Raw genomic sequence first — 15,233 nt, 5'->3', positions numbered from 1 at the left:
TTATATATATGTATATATATGTGTGTGTTTGTGTGTCTGTTTGTTCCCCCAACATCGCTTGACAACTGATGCTGGTGTGTTTACGTCCCCGTAACTTAGCGGTTCAGCAAAAGAGACCGATAGAATAAGTACTAGGCTTACAAAGAATAAGTCCTGGGGTCAAGTTGCTCGACTAAAGGCGGTGCTCCAGCATGGCCGCAGTCAAATGACTCAAACAAGTAAAAGAATATACAGCCATGACAGAAGTAAATAGACACCCCATAAAACATTGTTTTATGCTTATTCTAACTTGTAACCGTTTATATTTTTTATTAATTGACATTTTTATGTTTCAGATTCTATATGTGACTGTTTACTCATGCCATATACAAAAGAAGCCTTGGAACTGTCTGAATTTCAAAGAGGCCATATTGTGGTCACTCTGAAAGTGGACATATTTAGCGTAAAATTGCAGAAAACCCTGAATTCCCACTTTCTACAGTTAATAAAGTGATTGTGCAATTCACCAGAGAGGGGAAGGAGTCCACATCACCTCGCCCAGGTTGACCAGTGCCCCCTGACAGAACCCTTCTCTTCATTAAGAGAAGTGTAGAGGATAATCCTCATTGCAAGGCCTCTGACATAGCAGAACAAGTTGGTATCAATCCCAGAACAAGTGTCAAGTATCTCCACAAACTTGGTTACTAAAGCAGAGCAGCAAGGAGGAAGCCACTTCTTTGACCAGCCAACATCAAGCAGAGAAAATACTGGGCCAGTGAGATGGTGGAGAGGCCACTAGCATTTTGGGACAGTCATATTCTCCAGTGAGTCCAGATTTGCTGTATTTTCTGACATTGGTTGAGTGTGGATCTAGAGACACTGTGATCAAGAATTTGATGTTAAAAGATTGCAGCCAACAATGAAACATGGCAGTTATTCTGTGATGGTCTGGAGAGCAATTTGGAGCAATGATCGAACAGAGCTGGTGGAGTGTGAGGGAAACAAACTCAGATAAATATATGTCCATATTGCAGAAAGGACTCCTTCCAATCTTCTCAAGTGGTGAAATGATTAAAAAAAAACTCTTTATTTTTGGAAGATAGGACTCCTTTTCACATGGCTAAAATGACCCAAGATTTGTTGGAAGAGAATGGCATTAAAAAGCTTCCATGGACAAGTCAGTCACTCTATTGAACACCTCTGGGGCATAATGGATAGGACACTTTATAAGAAGAAAGCATCTTCAAAGCCAGATTTTTTGAGATTATTGCATAAACTTTGCAAAAAATTCTGAAAGAGAATATTTGTCATCTGATCAGTAACATGCTTAATAGGATTCTTGCATTGAAAAATGCAAAGGGCATCTCTACTAAATATTAAATATTCACATTATAGCAATTAATAATTTGAATGTATAATTTCAGATTTAAATAAATTTAAATGATACGGGTGTTTACTTGTCATGTGTGTGTGTGTGTGTATATATATATACGCACACACATACATATCATATATATATTATATGTATACTCTTTATTGTATACTTCTTTACTTATCTATTTGTTGATAGGATGACCACTATTATTCCCTACCACAATAGGAGAATCTCAGACTTTGTGTCTCTATCACATATCCTTCTCACAATATAGCAGGCAGATAAAAGGCAGTTAAATAAGTATGCAAAAATGGCTGCGTGAATTGCTTCCATAATTGGGATGCATGAATAATTTGACCTTGGATACATAATAGGCTCTTCAGTTTATTTCTTTTATTAAAAATAGATAATATTGCTTTATATATATGATTCACTTCTATGAAAAGGTTTCTCCAATGTCAACTTCTGGTATTGATGTAGCAATGGCGAAATTTTCCGTTTTCATTTGTGAAATCTCTCAGTTTCTATTTTAATGTTTTCATTTCAAGTTTTAATTTAATATTTGCAAAATTCACAAATTTCGCTTGAATCTGCACACTTCACTAATTTCAGTAGTTTTTATTTATTTACTTTTTGCATGCCGTGTTCAGCTCTATGTATTTGCAGTCAGTCACACACGGACATGTGTTTTTGTATGTATGTTTGTGTGCATGTGTGTGAGACAGAGAGTGATGTCTAAGTGGCACTCACTCACTCACTCTCTCTCTCTCTCTCTCTCTCACACACACACACACACACAAAATGTATGCATGTTTATGTGTGTGCATATACATAACAAACTCATTCACTTGCTCTCTCTTTCTTTCTCTCTCTCACACACATGTCCATTTCATCTGATGTTTGATACTGTATGTATACATGTCTGTGTGTGTGTGCATGCAGCATTCCACATTCGTTATTTATTTCAATCACTTTTGTGAAGATATTCACGTAACTCATTTTTTCCCATTTAATCCCCATTTTAATTTTCAAAAAGTTTCCCAAAGACGTAGATGATCAGTATTCTACAGTGAAGCAAAGACAAGTACAGGTGGCTGGATTCAATGTTGATGTCTGCAACTCTGTTATCTCTTTTAAGTATGTTTGCAAATATATAAACAAAGGCTTAGATGGTGCAACATACAATCTTATGCAGAATGGCAGATAAATAAAAATGACTAAGTTGCACAGTATGACAGAGTGAGATACATCAGTACCAATGAGGCCTTTTTAGCGCATCTTCAATTTTCCCATTCATGAGAAGCACCCAACCATCATTCATCTGAGTGTCCATCTACAGAATGACCACAGGGTTATCTTTACAAAACAAACAACCTTGCAACAAGCATCTGTGTGAAAAGAAACTACCCTTACTGCCTTTTCTAAGTTGTGTCAAGTAGATGGAGATGCAAGAAAACTCCTATTCCCACAATTACCCAAGTATTACACCTGGAGAAACAATAACTGGCACAAAAGGAAACGTGGGGTTGATGCTCTTGCAAGAGTTTATAGTGTCCACCCAAACCAAGCAGAATGCTTCTACTTATGGCTCCTTTTGCCTGAAGTACGTGGTCCCAAACTAGTCCAAAATTCGAGAAGGGTAGATGGTCATGTGTGTGAAACTTATAGGGAAATATGCTATCAACAAGGTTTTTTTTTAGAAAATGATGAGCATTGGGACCTTGCATTGACTGAAGCATCAGAATCAGATTCTCCAAGGAAACTCCGTAACCTTTTTGTAATTATACTGAACATGTATCAACTTGGCAGTCCTCTATAGCTTTGGATGAAACATTGTGAGGACATGGTTGAGGACATAAAGTATGCAGTTCAACAGGCAAACCCAGATATCAATATTCAGTTCTCGGAAAAAATTTTAAACTAAGCACTGATTGAAATTGAGGATCAGGTCTTGGCCATGGGAGGCAAAATCTTGCAAGAGTCTGGCTCTGGACGGCCAAAAACAAACTGTCAAATTAGTGATTTAACTTCAAGAGTATTTGCAAGAGAGACAAATCATGACATCACAGAGTTGGCTGCATTTGTGAATGAACATGAGCCTAAACCTCTTCCAGAACGATGTTGTACCTATGATAAAATTATTTCATCAGTCAGAGAAAAAAGCGGAGGAATTTTCTTTCTTGATACTTCTGACGGCACAGGTAAAACATTTATAACATTGCTTCTCTCCAAGGTAAGGCAACAAAAAAGAATTGCAGTTGCTGTAGCATCATCTGGCATTGCTGCCACCATTCTCCAAGGAAGATGAACAGCTCCTTCTGCTTTTAAATTACCACTAAGCCTGGTCACAAATGACAGTCCCATTTGTAACATAAGCAAAGGTTCAGGTTCAGTAAAAGTGTAGTGCCAATACCACTTGATCATTTGGGATGAATGCACCATATCCCATAGAGGTGCAATGGAAGCTCTTGATAAGACCTTATGGAACATAAAAGGTAACAATAAATTTATGGGAGGAGTTACATTAGTTTTATCAGGAGACATTACCAGTCATTCCGAGACAAACAAGATCTGATGAAATAAAAGCATGCATTGAGTCTTCACACCTATTAAATAAAGTACAGAAATTCTCCTTCAATGCTAATGTATGAGCTTTATTACATGAAGACCAATGTGCAGAACGGTTTTCAACCTGGCTCCTCCAATTAGGAAATGGGAAAGTACCATTTGATGGAAATGGTGATATTAATTTGGCTCATATTGCTATCATGGTGAATTCTCCAGCTGAATTGAAGAACATGGTATTTCCAGACTTAAGTTATAATTCACATAAATGGTTGTGTGAAAGGGCAATTCTTGCTTCAAAAGGTGAAATAGTAGCAAGGATTAATCATGAATTAATGAATAAGATTCCAACAGTCATTAAAGGAGTACAAATCAGTTGATTCAGGCCTTGATGAAAGTCAAGCTGTCCATTACACAACAGAATTCCTCAATTCTCTTGAGCCATCTGGAACTCCTCCACAATGTGATAGAAGCTACCATCATCACTGGATGTGCCTCTGAGGAAGAGGTTTTCATTCCAAGAATTCCAATCAAACCAGCAGTCATGCCATTCGAGTTCAAACAAACACAATTCCCAGTGCGACTTTGCTTCGCAATGTCTACTAATAAAGCACAAGGTCACATTTTGAAATCTAATGGCTTGCAATTAACTGAGTCTTGCTTTTCTCATGGTCAACTTTATGTTGGTTGCTCCAGGGTGGTAGTTTGCAAGACTTATTTGTCTATGTTTCAAACCAGAAAACAAAGAATTACCCAAAAGCTCTTAAGTAATTTCCTTCAATATATGTGATGGAATTTATCTCCCTTCGTAAAAGTAGTTTCTTTCGTTTATTATAATTATTATTATTATTATTTTATTTTGTTGCATAATGAATTCAGAATTGATTTCCCAATTGAAGACTAAATTGAAATTAGAATAACACATTTCTATACAACATATTTTGCATTTTTCTTCCAATATGTAAGGAAAACAGTTCTATATTTAAGAAATGAGGAATTATGTACATTATTTATATTTGATGGATATTTGTCCTCATCTTGTTTGTTGGTGACACAATGTTTTGGCAGATATACCCTCCAGCCATCATCAGGTGTCTTGTGGGAAATTTTGAACCTGGGTTCTCATTCCTAAGGTATTTTTTGATGTTGTTATTATTATTAAAGTCACTGCCTGGAATTGAACTCGGGATCTTGGGGTTAGTAGCCCATGCTCTTAACCACTATGCCATATGCAAACAGGCATATGGCGCAGTAATTAAGAGTGCAGGCTACTTACCCCAAGATTCCGAATTCGATTCCAGGCAGTGACTTTAATAATAATAACAACATCAAAAAATACCTTAGGAATGAGAACCCAGGTTCAAAATTTCCCCCAAGACACCTGATGATGGCTGGAGGGTATATCTGCCAAAACATTGTGTCAACAACAAACAAGATGAGGACAAATATCTGTCAAATATACATAATTTAAATAATGTATGTAAGGAACAGTTTCAATCCTAGGCAATACTGGGTACCTCTGCTAGTATATGTGTGTAGGTGTATATATATACATAGACAAATAGAGAGAAAGAGAGAGATACTGATTGTGAAAGAAAGTGGGAGATTTGTTGATCTAAAAGTTGAATTATTTCCCATAGCAAATTATATTTCAGACAATATTCCCAAATTCGCTTTACTTGAGGGCACACCATTTCAGAGCCTTTCAGGGCTAAACACACACATATAACCACATACACTTGCATTTATATAGTAGAAGATACACACACACACATAAAAATAAGTATATCTGTGTATATATATATATATATCTTTGCCACATCCAGTTTGGCAGCCTGATGTTTATCCTACAAGCCCAAGTTTGGTCTGTGGAACCTGTGACACAGCATCTCTTCTTGTCTGGTTCTGTTTTCCACACCAGAACTTTAAACTTCAGGCTTTGCTTAGAGGACAAATATTTTCTCCTTCCAGCCTACACCTGATTCAGCTTCATTTCATCACTTCTCCTCTTGTATTACTTCCCACTACATATACCCACATAATATGCTATGCCTTCGTATCACGCATACACACAACAAAAAGAAAATACATATGTGCATACTAACACCTCTCTATATTCACACACTAATTTGCTCTGAATACATGCTTCACAGCATAATGTGGTTGATATATGCAACGTTATGCACACATACATATGATTAGCCAACAAATACACTCTCACAACAGAATAACAGATACACATGTTTACATACACAGCCACCAAGTTTAACACTTCATACTACGCTCTAAATATGATGCAACAAATACACACACACACACACACACACACAATTACTCTTTCATAAAGACCCCCTTCAGGGAAAGGCAAAGGCCGATACAGCTTGGCACCAGTGACATCACAACTCATTTCAACAGCTGAGTAAACTGGAACAACATGAAATAAGGTGTCTTGCTCAAGAAGACAACACACAGCCCAGTCTGGGAATCGAACTTACAACCTCTTGATTGTGATCCTGACACTCTAATCACTGAACTATACACCTTACACTTACATACCCTCACACAAACACTTATACCTGCACACACATTATTCACCTCTCAATTTTTTGGACAACTAACTCAGCTGGTCTACAGCTTCTGGTCAGTCAATGCAATGACTACCATGTAAGACCACCACATGTGGATGACTATGCCTGGACTCTTCCTTTCATTTTTGTTTTTCTTTTTCCTCTCTTTTCCTCTTATTCTGGAGAAAGACAATGTCTGAAACATTATAACTGACAATTTCTACTTTTCCAACCATCAAAGCAATCAATTTTTGTCCTCTTCCTCAACCAAAGAAACAACAATGTCCAACAAACTGGTGACGATGACCACAACAACAGTAACATCAACAGAGGTAATTCCAGCAACCACAATAAAAGTGGTAACAACAACAACAACAACAACAACAAAAGCAGCAGCAACAGTGACCACAACAACAACAACCACAGTGACAACAACATCAACAACAATGGAAGGAAAGAAGAAAGAAAGAGAGAAACAATGAATGGATATATGTTAACCTTCCATACTATGGAGTTAGAATAGAAAACAAGATAAAGAACACATCAGAATCACAAGATGGGGTCACACCCTTAGACACTACCTTTCTCACACCTGACACCACCAACATTGTGGTGGGGATTTCTCCACCCCTAGACTGACAAGCAGGATGGATGCAGTCAACCTCAGAATAAAGGAGGCACACTTCATTAAAAAGAGACCACCCAGCCTTAACCTCCAGAATGCTTTCAGAGCCTTTAATGAAACTTTGTTTTTTAGGGTTTTTTGAAGTTTGTGTAGTGTATTAAAATTTCACCCTTTCACACTTCACTTTTTCAATTGTTCTTTTTCTCCATTTTTTTTTCCCCCCTTCTCTTCTCGTCTTATTTATTCACCACTTGGTCTTAAGTATTTTTAAAATCTCTTAACTTAATTTTCCCTGGTTTATTCAGTTATAATATTTCATCCTCATCCTTTACCTTCCTAACCTTTCCAACTATAAATAAATATATATATATATATATATATATATATATATATACACGCACACATACATACATACATACATACATACATACATACGTACATACATACATACACACACAAATGTGCATATACACAGAAGTAAAATTTTACTATAATGAATACGAATATTAGGAATTTTTCAGTATATTGAACATTTTCCCCCACTACTTAGCCATTACCCAAGTCAAACAAAATTAAAATGGAATCATTACAATGAAAGAAAAGGGAACCCCAGTTGCCAAGATTTCTTGCAACAAAGACTGGGGGGAAATGTTTGAGGAAATAATCCTGCAAAATTAGAAAACAAACCTGTAAATATAGAATATCAATTGTGGCATGCACAATGCAATGAGTATAAGCCCAGTCACCTTAATCATGAGTAAGACAAATATATCAACATGCAGCTGTGTCAGACATGAGCACTAAATACAAACTTGTGTTTGTTAGTATCATTTTCTTGACATTCTGAAATGGAAATTTTGCAAAAGCAAAGCAAAACAACCCAACTCACTTTGTTGATGCACTAAAAATATGCAAATTTCATTAGTCAGGTTAGCATGGAAGTAATTTATCATTTCCTCAAGGCTGAGTAAAGGATGATAGCATTCCAGAAGTGACCACCCCTTCCCTTCTTTAAATTCAAGCTTCACCTCAAATAGAGTATGAATAAAAATTTCATGCAATTTCTGTTAAAACAGTTTAATATTTTTTATAGAAATATAATAATATTCAAATAGTAACTACACATTATGATACTTCTTTCACCATGTCTAAAAATAGATAGAACAGTACAATTCAAAATCAAAAAGTGAAATACAGTACATTGTACTTTTCTTTTTTTACTCTCCCAAAAAAAGGACACATTAGATTGAGAACATTTGATCTTGAAAAATATCAGATGGTTGGACTATGTATGACCATAGAAACCAGCTTGGGGGTCAGTCTTCATAAATAGTATTTATTATTTTTAATGTTGATTCATGTTGTTTTCTATTAATTTTCTTCTTATCATGCATCAAAAGGTAATTTGTTGACATATCTTTAAATTTTTATACAGCAATGCCATATTGCACAAATAAAGATTTTGTGAGTTAGCTAAAATTACCCTATATTCCTGTAATTGTTTCTATTATTGGACAGTGACCATACTGGAGTACCACCTTTGAAAGTTTTAGCTGATTACGTTGAGACTAGTACCTTGATACTCATTTTACCAACATTCTAAATGGAAAACAAGTGGTTTGCTAAGAAGGTGTAACTTGGAATACAACAAACTATTTTGCTTTAATATACCAGTTTTGCTTGCCCCTGCTGCTGTATGCGTGCATGTGCACAAAAACTGTGGAGGGATGACAGGCTACTAAACAGTTTCTATCGGATAACACATACATACAAGGTATTGGCCAACCTAAGGCCATAGGAGAACATACTTATTTAAGATAAATGCACATTAAGATCAAATTGGGAGTCACCCATTTATTATAAAAACACAGGCTTTTGCTAACTGGAATAGTTGCTAATGAATACCTGGTGTTTAGATACCCATTATACATCCAACAATGCAAATGTGTTATGGGAATGGTATCTTAAGCGCAAGTGGTATGTGTATAGATGAAGCTCATAAATTGCTATTCAGTAATTCAAATCTATATTTCATAGCCACTGGATTCTAAAAGTGCAGTTTAAAAAGCAGTTTGAGCTAATTTTCAAGAACAATCTTTTTTTTCTTTTTTTAATATGAAACATTTTATACATCTAATATTTATCATCATCATCAAAGTAGCAATATGATGATTGGTCTGATCATATGTCATCTTCAAATATTTTGTGGATATAGTATTCTTTTCAGAGACTGAACCTCATAAACCTATTCATGAGAATATGAGTTAACTGGGTCACAGTCCTTCCATTCCATACTTTACTACAGTATCAAGTCACTGTGCAGTAAAGATGACTGGAGACAATACATATTCTGTATCTTGGTGTAAATAGAATAGCAAGAGTAGTTGTCCAGGATAACTATTATATTTTGCTAAATCAAATTAACCTTTCATAAACTTCAGTATTTTCACAGAGCAACAGATTCATAAATAATTTCTTTTGTTTAGGAATGGAGGTAAGAAAAGTAGTCGAAACAAAGTTACAGTGAAAGCACTTCTACAATCTAAACAATAGCGGAACTTGAATACAGGAAGTACACTACAGAGTTGTACCTATGTACCTATGTACTGTACTTAAATAAAATTAGGTGAGCTGACTTCAGGAAAATTGTCTTGATAATCAATTCAATAGATTTTACTTTTTATAAAAGACTATGAAATTTAGTACATCTTTGAAAATGATTAGAATAACATTTTAAATATGTAATTTGTACAACTTCAAAATAAGAACGATAACAGAAAAGTAACCAGAGATTGAAATACCTGAAAAGAAATTTGATGCACTTCTGGTTCTTTGTACTCTTTTTTTTAATATAATTAATTAGTTAAAAATTAAACAAAAAGGTTTTATGATAACTTATAATATCAAAATACTAATAAAAAAAGATATAAAAAAATAATGAAAACATTACTAATATAAAAAAGATATTAAAAAAAATAATGAAAACATAAATTTCACAATTTTAAATTCTTCAAATTTATCTTCAAAATGCTTTCAAAAGTATAATGAAAACTGGTATCAAGTGATAAGATGCACAGTGTAAGATTACCAAAAGAAGCAAGTATGCAGCAAAAGAAAAGTTACAAACTAATTGTAACAAAAGTTTTACATATACAGATATAGTAAATTAGATGCAATTAGAAGACTGAATGGTTTTCAGCAGATAAAACAGAGCAGCAGCAGCAGCAGCCAGATGAAGAGGGTAGACAAACTAACAACATTTACCAATTACACACACATACATCAATTAGGTGTTATTAGCATTAACTGTATTAAATAAATAATTGATAAGTGAGAAAGAGTAAAGTTCCAGAAAAATTTAGGAAAAAAAATCAAATCTGTCAAACAGAATGGCTGGGTAGAGAGCACAGAATCATGCCATGTAGAAAGATGGGTTGCACCTACTCGGATATCCGATCCACCAAGATGGTCCGGTGGGGAACGGTTGGCCTGGCAGTCTACCGACCCTCTTTACATAGCTGCCATCAAGATCACTGGTGTCGTTATTACAGCTTCTAGAAAACTCTTCTACCATTGGCTGAGCTCCCAATCCTACACATTAAACAGAATTTATGGACGAATCGAAAGCAGCATTTTTTTAGAGAGAGGGGTTAAGAAAGAAACTAAAGGTCTTTTGTTTATTTTTACAGTAAAGGGAAAGAAGAATGAAATCTATAAAAACAAAAGGATTTAAACAAACACTACTGTAAGATGTGTGTGTGTGTGTGTGTGTGTGTGTGTGTGTGTGTGTGTGTGTGTGTGTGTGTGTGTGTGTGTGTGTGTGTGTGTGTGTGTGTGTGTGTGTGTGTGCGTGCGCGCATGCATGTAAGTTCAGAATAAGTATAAATCTGCTTTTACTTTAAAAATATGTGTATTATCATCAGCATCATATGTGACAATATAAATAAACAATATAGAGAAAATTATGCAGGTGTATAAATGTATGAGGGACATATATAAACTCTTTTAAAAGAATTGAACAAATTAAATTTTCTCAGAAAGAAATTAAAAAATTTTCTTTTATCTTTCTTATTTTATTTCTCATTAAAATCATCAACAAAATGTTAACTTGTGATGTCTACTGAGCAATATGTGTATATATATATTCTACTGAACAATATATTTGGGGGTGGGGTAGAATGGTGTGGTGTATTGTGTGTCTGTGTGAATGAGAGAGAGTGTGTGTGTGTGTGTGTGTGTGTGTGTGTGTGTGTGTGTGTGTGCACATGCTAGGTTTAATACCTAGAGCTACACAATTGACAGGCTTGATAAATAAAAATGAATGATGATAAAAGAAGACAATGAACATGATAAAGAACAGGACAAAAACAAAAAAATGTGACTTACTTCAGAAAAATAGTGTGGGAGAGACATTCATTTAGAAATGATTTTAGGAAATCATAACAATAACTAGAACATTTCTTCAGTCTATCTATTAACTTATCTAGTCACTATCAATAGATAAGTTTTGGTGCAGATTAATTAAGTTCTAATTAAATCAACTGATTTAACTGCGCAACAGTCATGTGACCTGATCTAATCTAATTAGCTACTTACTAACTACTTAAAGTGTTCCCAGAACACATTGCTATATTAATATTTACCTTTTATTGATTCATCTTCCTCAATTTCATCACATGTAAAAGTAATTCAAACAGCTTTGCTGAATTACTTTTACATGCAAAAACTTCAATCATAATGCAAAGTAAATTATCATGTCTTATACAAATATATCAAAATTTGTTAACATCTTTAGTATTATGGATTCTACCTAGCGTTATAGACATACACTGCCTTCTTCAATAGCTCTACCAAATGGAGAGTATCAAACCATGGTTATTAATAGAGTAAAGTAGGAAAACATATTGTAATAGTTTATTATCTTAAGACCTTTTAAACTAAGGAAAATAAACCAGAACAACAAAGAGAGCAATAACTGTCACAGAAGCTGGACTGAAAAGAAAAGCCACAGGGAATTTTGCATTGTTTGACTTGATCTAATATTTCTACTTTGCATTCACAATGAGAAAAATAGTTCAACTACCTAGAGATACAGGGTGTTAGGGCTAAATTTGATTTTTTTTTTTTTAATGCTTTCTTTTTTTCAGGAACAGCTTGATAGTCAATGGTGTTGGAGAGCATAAAGATTACAGCTGTTGAGAAAAAGTTAACTGACACAGAGCACAGGAAGCCTTTTGAATATTGGAAAAGAGTTGCCAGTATCATGATGATTTATACCAGGTGCCAAAATACTGGCATCATGACTGCTGCTCAATGCTCTGTGAACACTGTAAAGGCTCTGAGACATTCCTTGTTATGTCCCTGAAAAGATCTTTGAACACCTCCTTGATTTTGGCCACCAAGCTACCTCAAACTGAGTCTGTCTCCAGTGATGGTGACATCATGCCATCCCACATCTTTGAATAGTGCCTTAAGATTCAATTCAGATATGTATGTGAAGCTGCTGGAGACTGTGGTCAAACCCTAGCTGGAGAGGGTTACTGCTGGAAGGTCATATGTGTAGCAGCACGAAAGCATCTGAAGTGATTGTTGGAGAAGTTCTAGGATTTCACCAGTAATATCCCAGGCATAATCTAGTTGATTTTTAAAAATATTTTTAAAGTACTTTATTTTTGGATGAGACCTTGTTTTCTTTTCCTTTTAAACAAATTGTCAAATTTAGTTGAATACTCTTAGCTAAATTTGCTTCAAATAGACCTGTCAAATTGTTTTTTTCCTTTTTTAAATTTCTGTACTCATCCACAACACAACTCATGAATACTGCACAAAAATTTCTTGCTGAGCATAAAGAACAACAAAATCCTGACACACTATTTTAACTACCTATTGATGTCAGCAAAACTTCTAACTCCATATCAGTGAACCAACTTGAACTAGCAACCAAATCTTCCTCAACCCAAACACTGTCATCTTAAAAGAAAGGGGCATATTGTAAGCCTACTCAATCAGAGATGACCAGAGACTAAACCTATTGTATTACCAGGACCACTAGAAACATCAAATATAATGATGATCAACAACGTAAAGATATCACAAGCTCAGTAGGCAAAAATACTAAGAATTGTACACAACACCTGGCACATGTAGAAGACACAGTGAAAAAAGCAAACTGATGACAACAAACAGAATACTCACAGGTGTCATTTGGCTAACAAAGAAGCTACAGCTTACAATTGCAAGTCAAAATGTGCAATGAAGGTCCCAATCAAGCACAGGCAATAAGGAGCACTAACTCCAGTAATCACATCTAGGCTTTCAACTGGTTATTCATATGGCACAGGTCTGTTAAATCAAGGCTGACTATAAGACTATTAGAAAAACAACTTTTTGTTCTTTCGCTGGCATAAAATCCAAAGTATTTGCCAGTCCAAACTGCCTTTCGCTAGTTGGTCTCTGCACTGACTTAGATTTATTACCAACAGATTAACTCTACAAATATCCTTGAATATTTTCTTGTTTCTAACTCCAGCCTCAAGGCTACTCACCAGATGGAACTAGAATTTTGTGCTCTCTACTTGTGCCTAACATTTTGATCTTTGTTTTGCTCCTCAATGCCATGGGACTCCAGCCCATTCTTCCAGGACTGGAGATTACAAACTTAAGACACATACACATACAAATATATATTTATAGCGATATGAATGTGCATGATTGTTCATATCCCACTAAAATAGGGCTTTCAGATATATTGTCTGCAACAACAGAATATACAGACACCAGTAGATACAAAACCAAAATTTTGTGCCAAAAAGAGTGTATGTGTGACTTAGTTCCAGTGTATGTTTGTAAAAGATATGAAAAGAAAATTATGTTGCAATTGAGTAAATTGAACATATGTAAAACATAGTCTGAAGATTTATAAAGCCTGGTTAGCAGCCATATAACACCAGAAAGATGGTTTTACTCTTTGGAATGTTAAAAAAAAGAATCTTAGCAGACTAGAATGACATTTTGCATGTGTGTTTATATGTGTGTATGCTAAGGAATGTTATAGATAAGGTAAGCTTTTTAAAAAGTCTTGGAGTTTATTGGAGCAAAAAGAAGAATATGAATTCAATGAAAGTAACAGATGACAATATATTAACCCCTTTGTTACAACATTTTTGTCAAAATATACTGATTTGTTTTAAATAATTTTAAAAACAATGAAAAATTTAGTAAAATAACTTAATGGCTGGTGTTTAGAACATAAATGAATGTGAAATTTTAATAGAACTTGGAAACAGGAAGTTTGTATCATAGAGCCAGATGTAGTGTGAGGGAGATCGGTAGCAAAGGGGTTAAATAAAAGAGATGTGTGAATGCTAACAATTAAAAAAATAAGCAAAATATAGAAAAAAGTGCAAAAATATAAATTTTTTCAACTAATATTATCGTACTATATTATTATTATTATTATTATCATTACTATTATTATCATTACTATTATTATTACTACTACTACTACTACTACTACGACACAATTTTTAAGAGTGTGATATGTAATAAAACACTGACTGATTTTGTTTATTGAACTGAACAATATTTCAACAATATGTCTGTCTTCTTCAGGTTCAAGATAAGACAAGAATAATGAAAAATTAAAAATACACAGGAATGCAGAAATTCAAACAATTAACTGAGATGTCCCACATTGCTTCCAAGACAAAAAAAAAAAAAGAGAGAAAAGTTATCAAGTTTCACTTGTTCATAACTGGTTCAAACAAGAAGGAAAAGAAAAAAGAGAAGAGAACTCTTAGTAAAAAAGTTTTGTATAAATTTGATGGACCTCTCCTGTCATTCTGTCCATCCTTCCAGAGTAGGATGTTAGTAACTCTCAATTATATTTATCTTCATGTGTTTTGACAACTGAAAATTCAATGGTGTCAGAATATTTTCTGAGTGAGTGCTCATCAAAGTTACAGCTGTTTGTCGTAAAATGCTCGGCAAGTTCTGTCAAAGTGTTTGTAAGTTAGAAGCATCCTACACTGGAGCAATGAACAAAATAACAAGAGAGTTCTATCAGATTTATACAAAATGTTTTGAGTAAAAGTTCTCTCTTTTTTTTTTTTTTTTTTTTTTT

The 15,233-nt window shown here is 34.5% G+C and overlaps 1 protein-coding gene across 18 annotated transcripts in view; it reads right to left on the bottom strand.

The window, feature by feature from the left end:
• LOC106874170 (ensconsin) overlaps positions 1-15,233 on the bottom strand; it is a 310,838-nt gene that overhangs the window by 208,660 nt on the left and 86,945 nt on the right. For 17 of the 18 annotated variants that reach the window (XM_052975461.1, XM_014921803.2, XM_052975460.1 and 14 more), the window contains exon 4: positions 10,556-10,702. The exons of the other annotated variant lie outside the window; for it this stretch is intronic. In XM_052975461.1, the coding sequence (XP_052831421.1) occupies positions 10,556-10,702 (147 nt within the window). The remainder of the gene's footprint in view (positions 1-10,555; positions 10,703-15,233) is intronic. 18 annotated transcript variants of the gene reach the window in all.

This window comes from Octopus bimaculoides, chromosome 21 (assembly GCF_001194135.2).
Source record: "Octopus bimaculoides isolate UCB-OBI-ISO-001 chromosome 21, ASM119413v2, whole genome shotgun sequence".
NCBI lineage: Eukaryota > Metazoa > Mollusca > Cephalopoda > Octopoda > Octopodidae > Octopus > Octopus bimaculoides.
The sequence above is the reverse complement of the archived record's forward strand: the minus strand, read 5'-3'. Positions and strand labels throughout refer to the sequence as shown.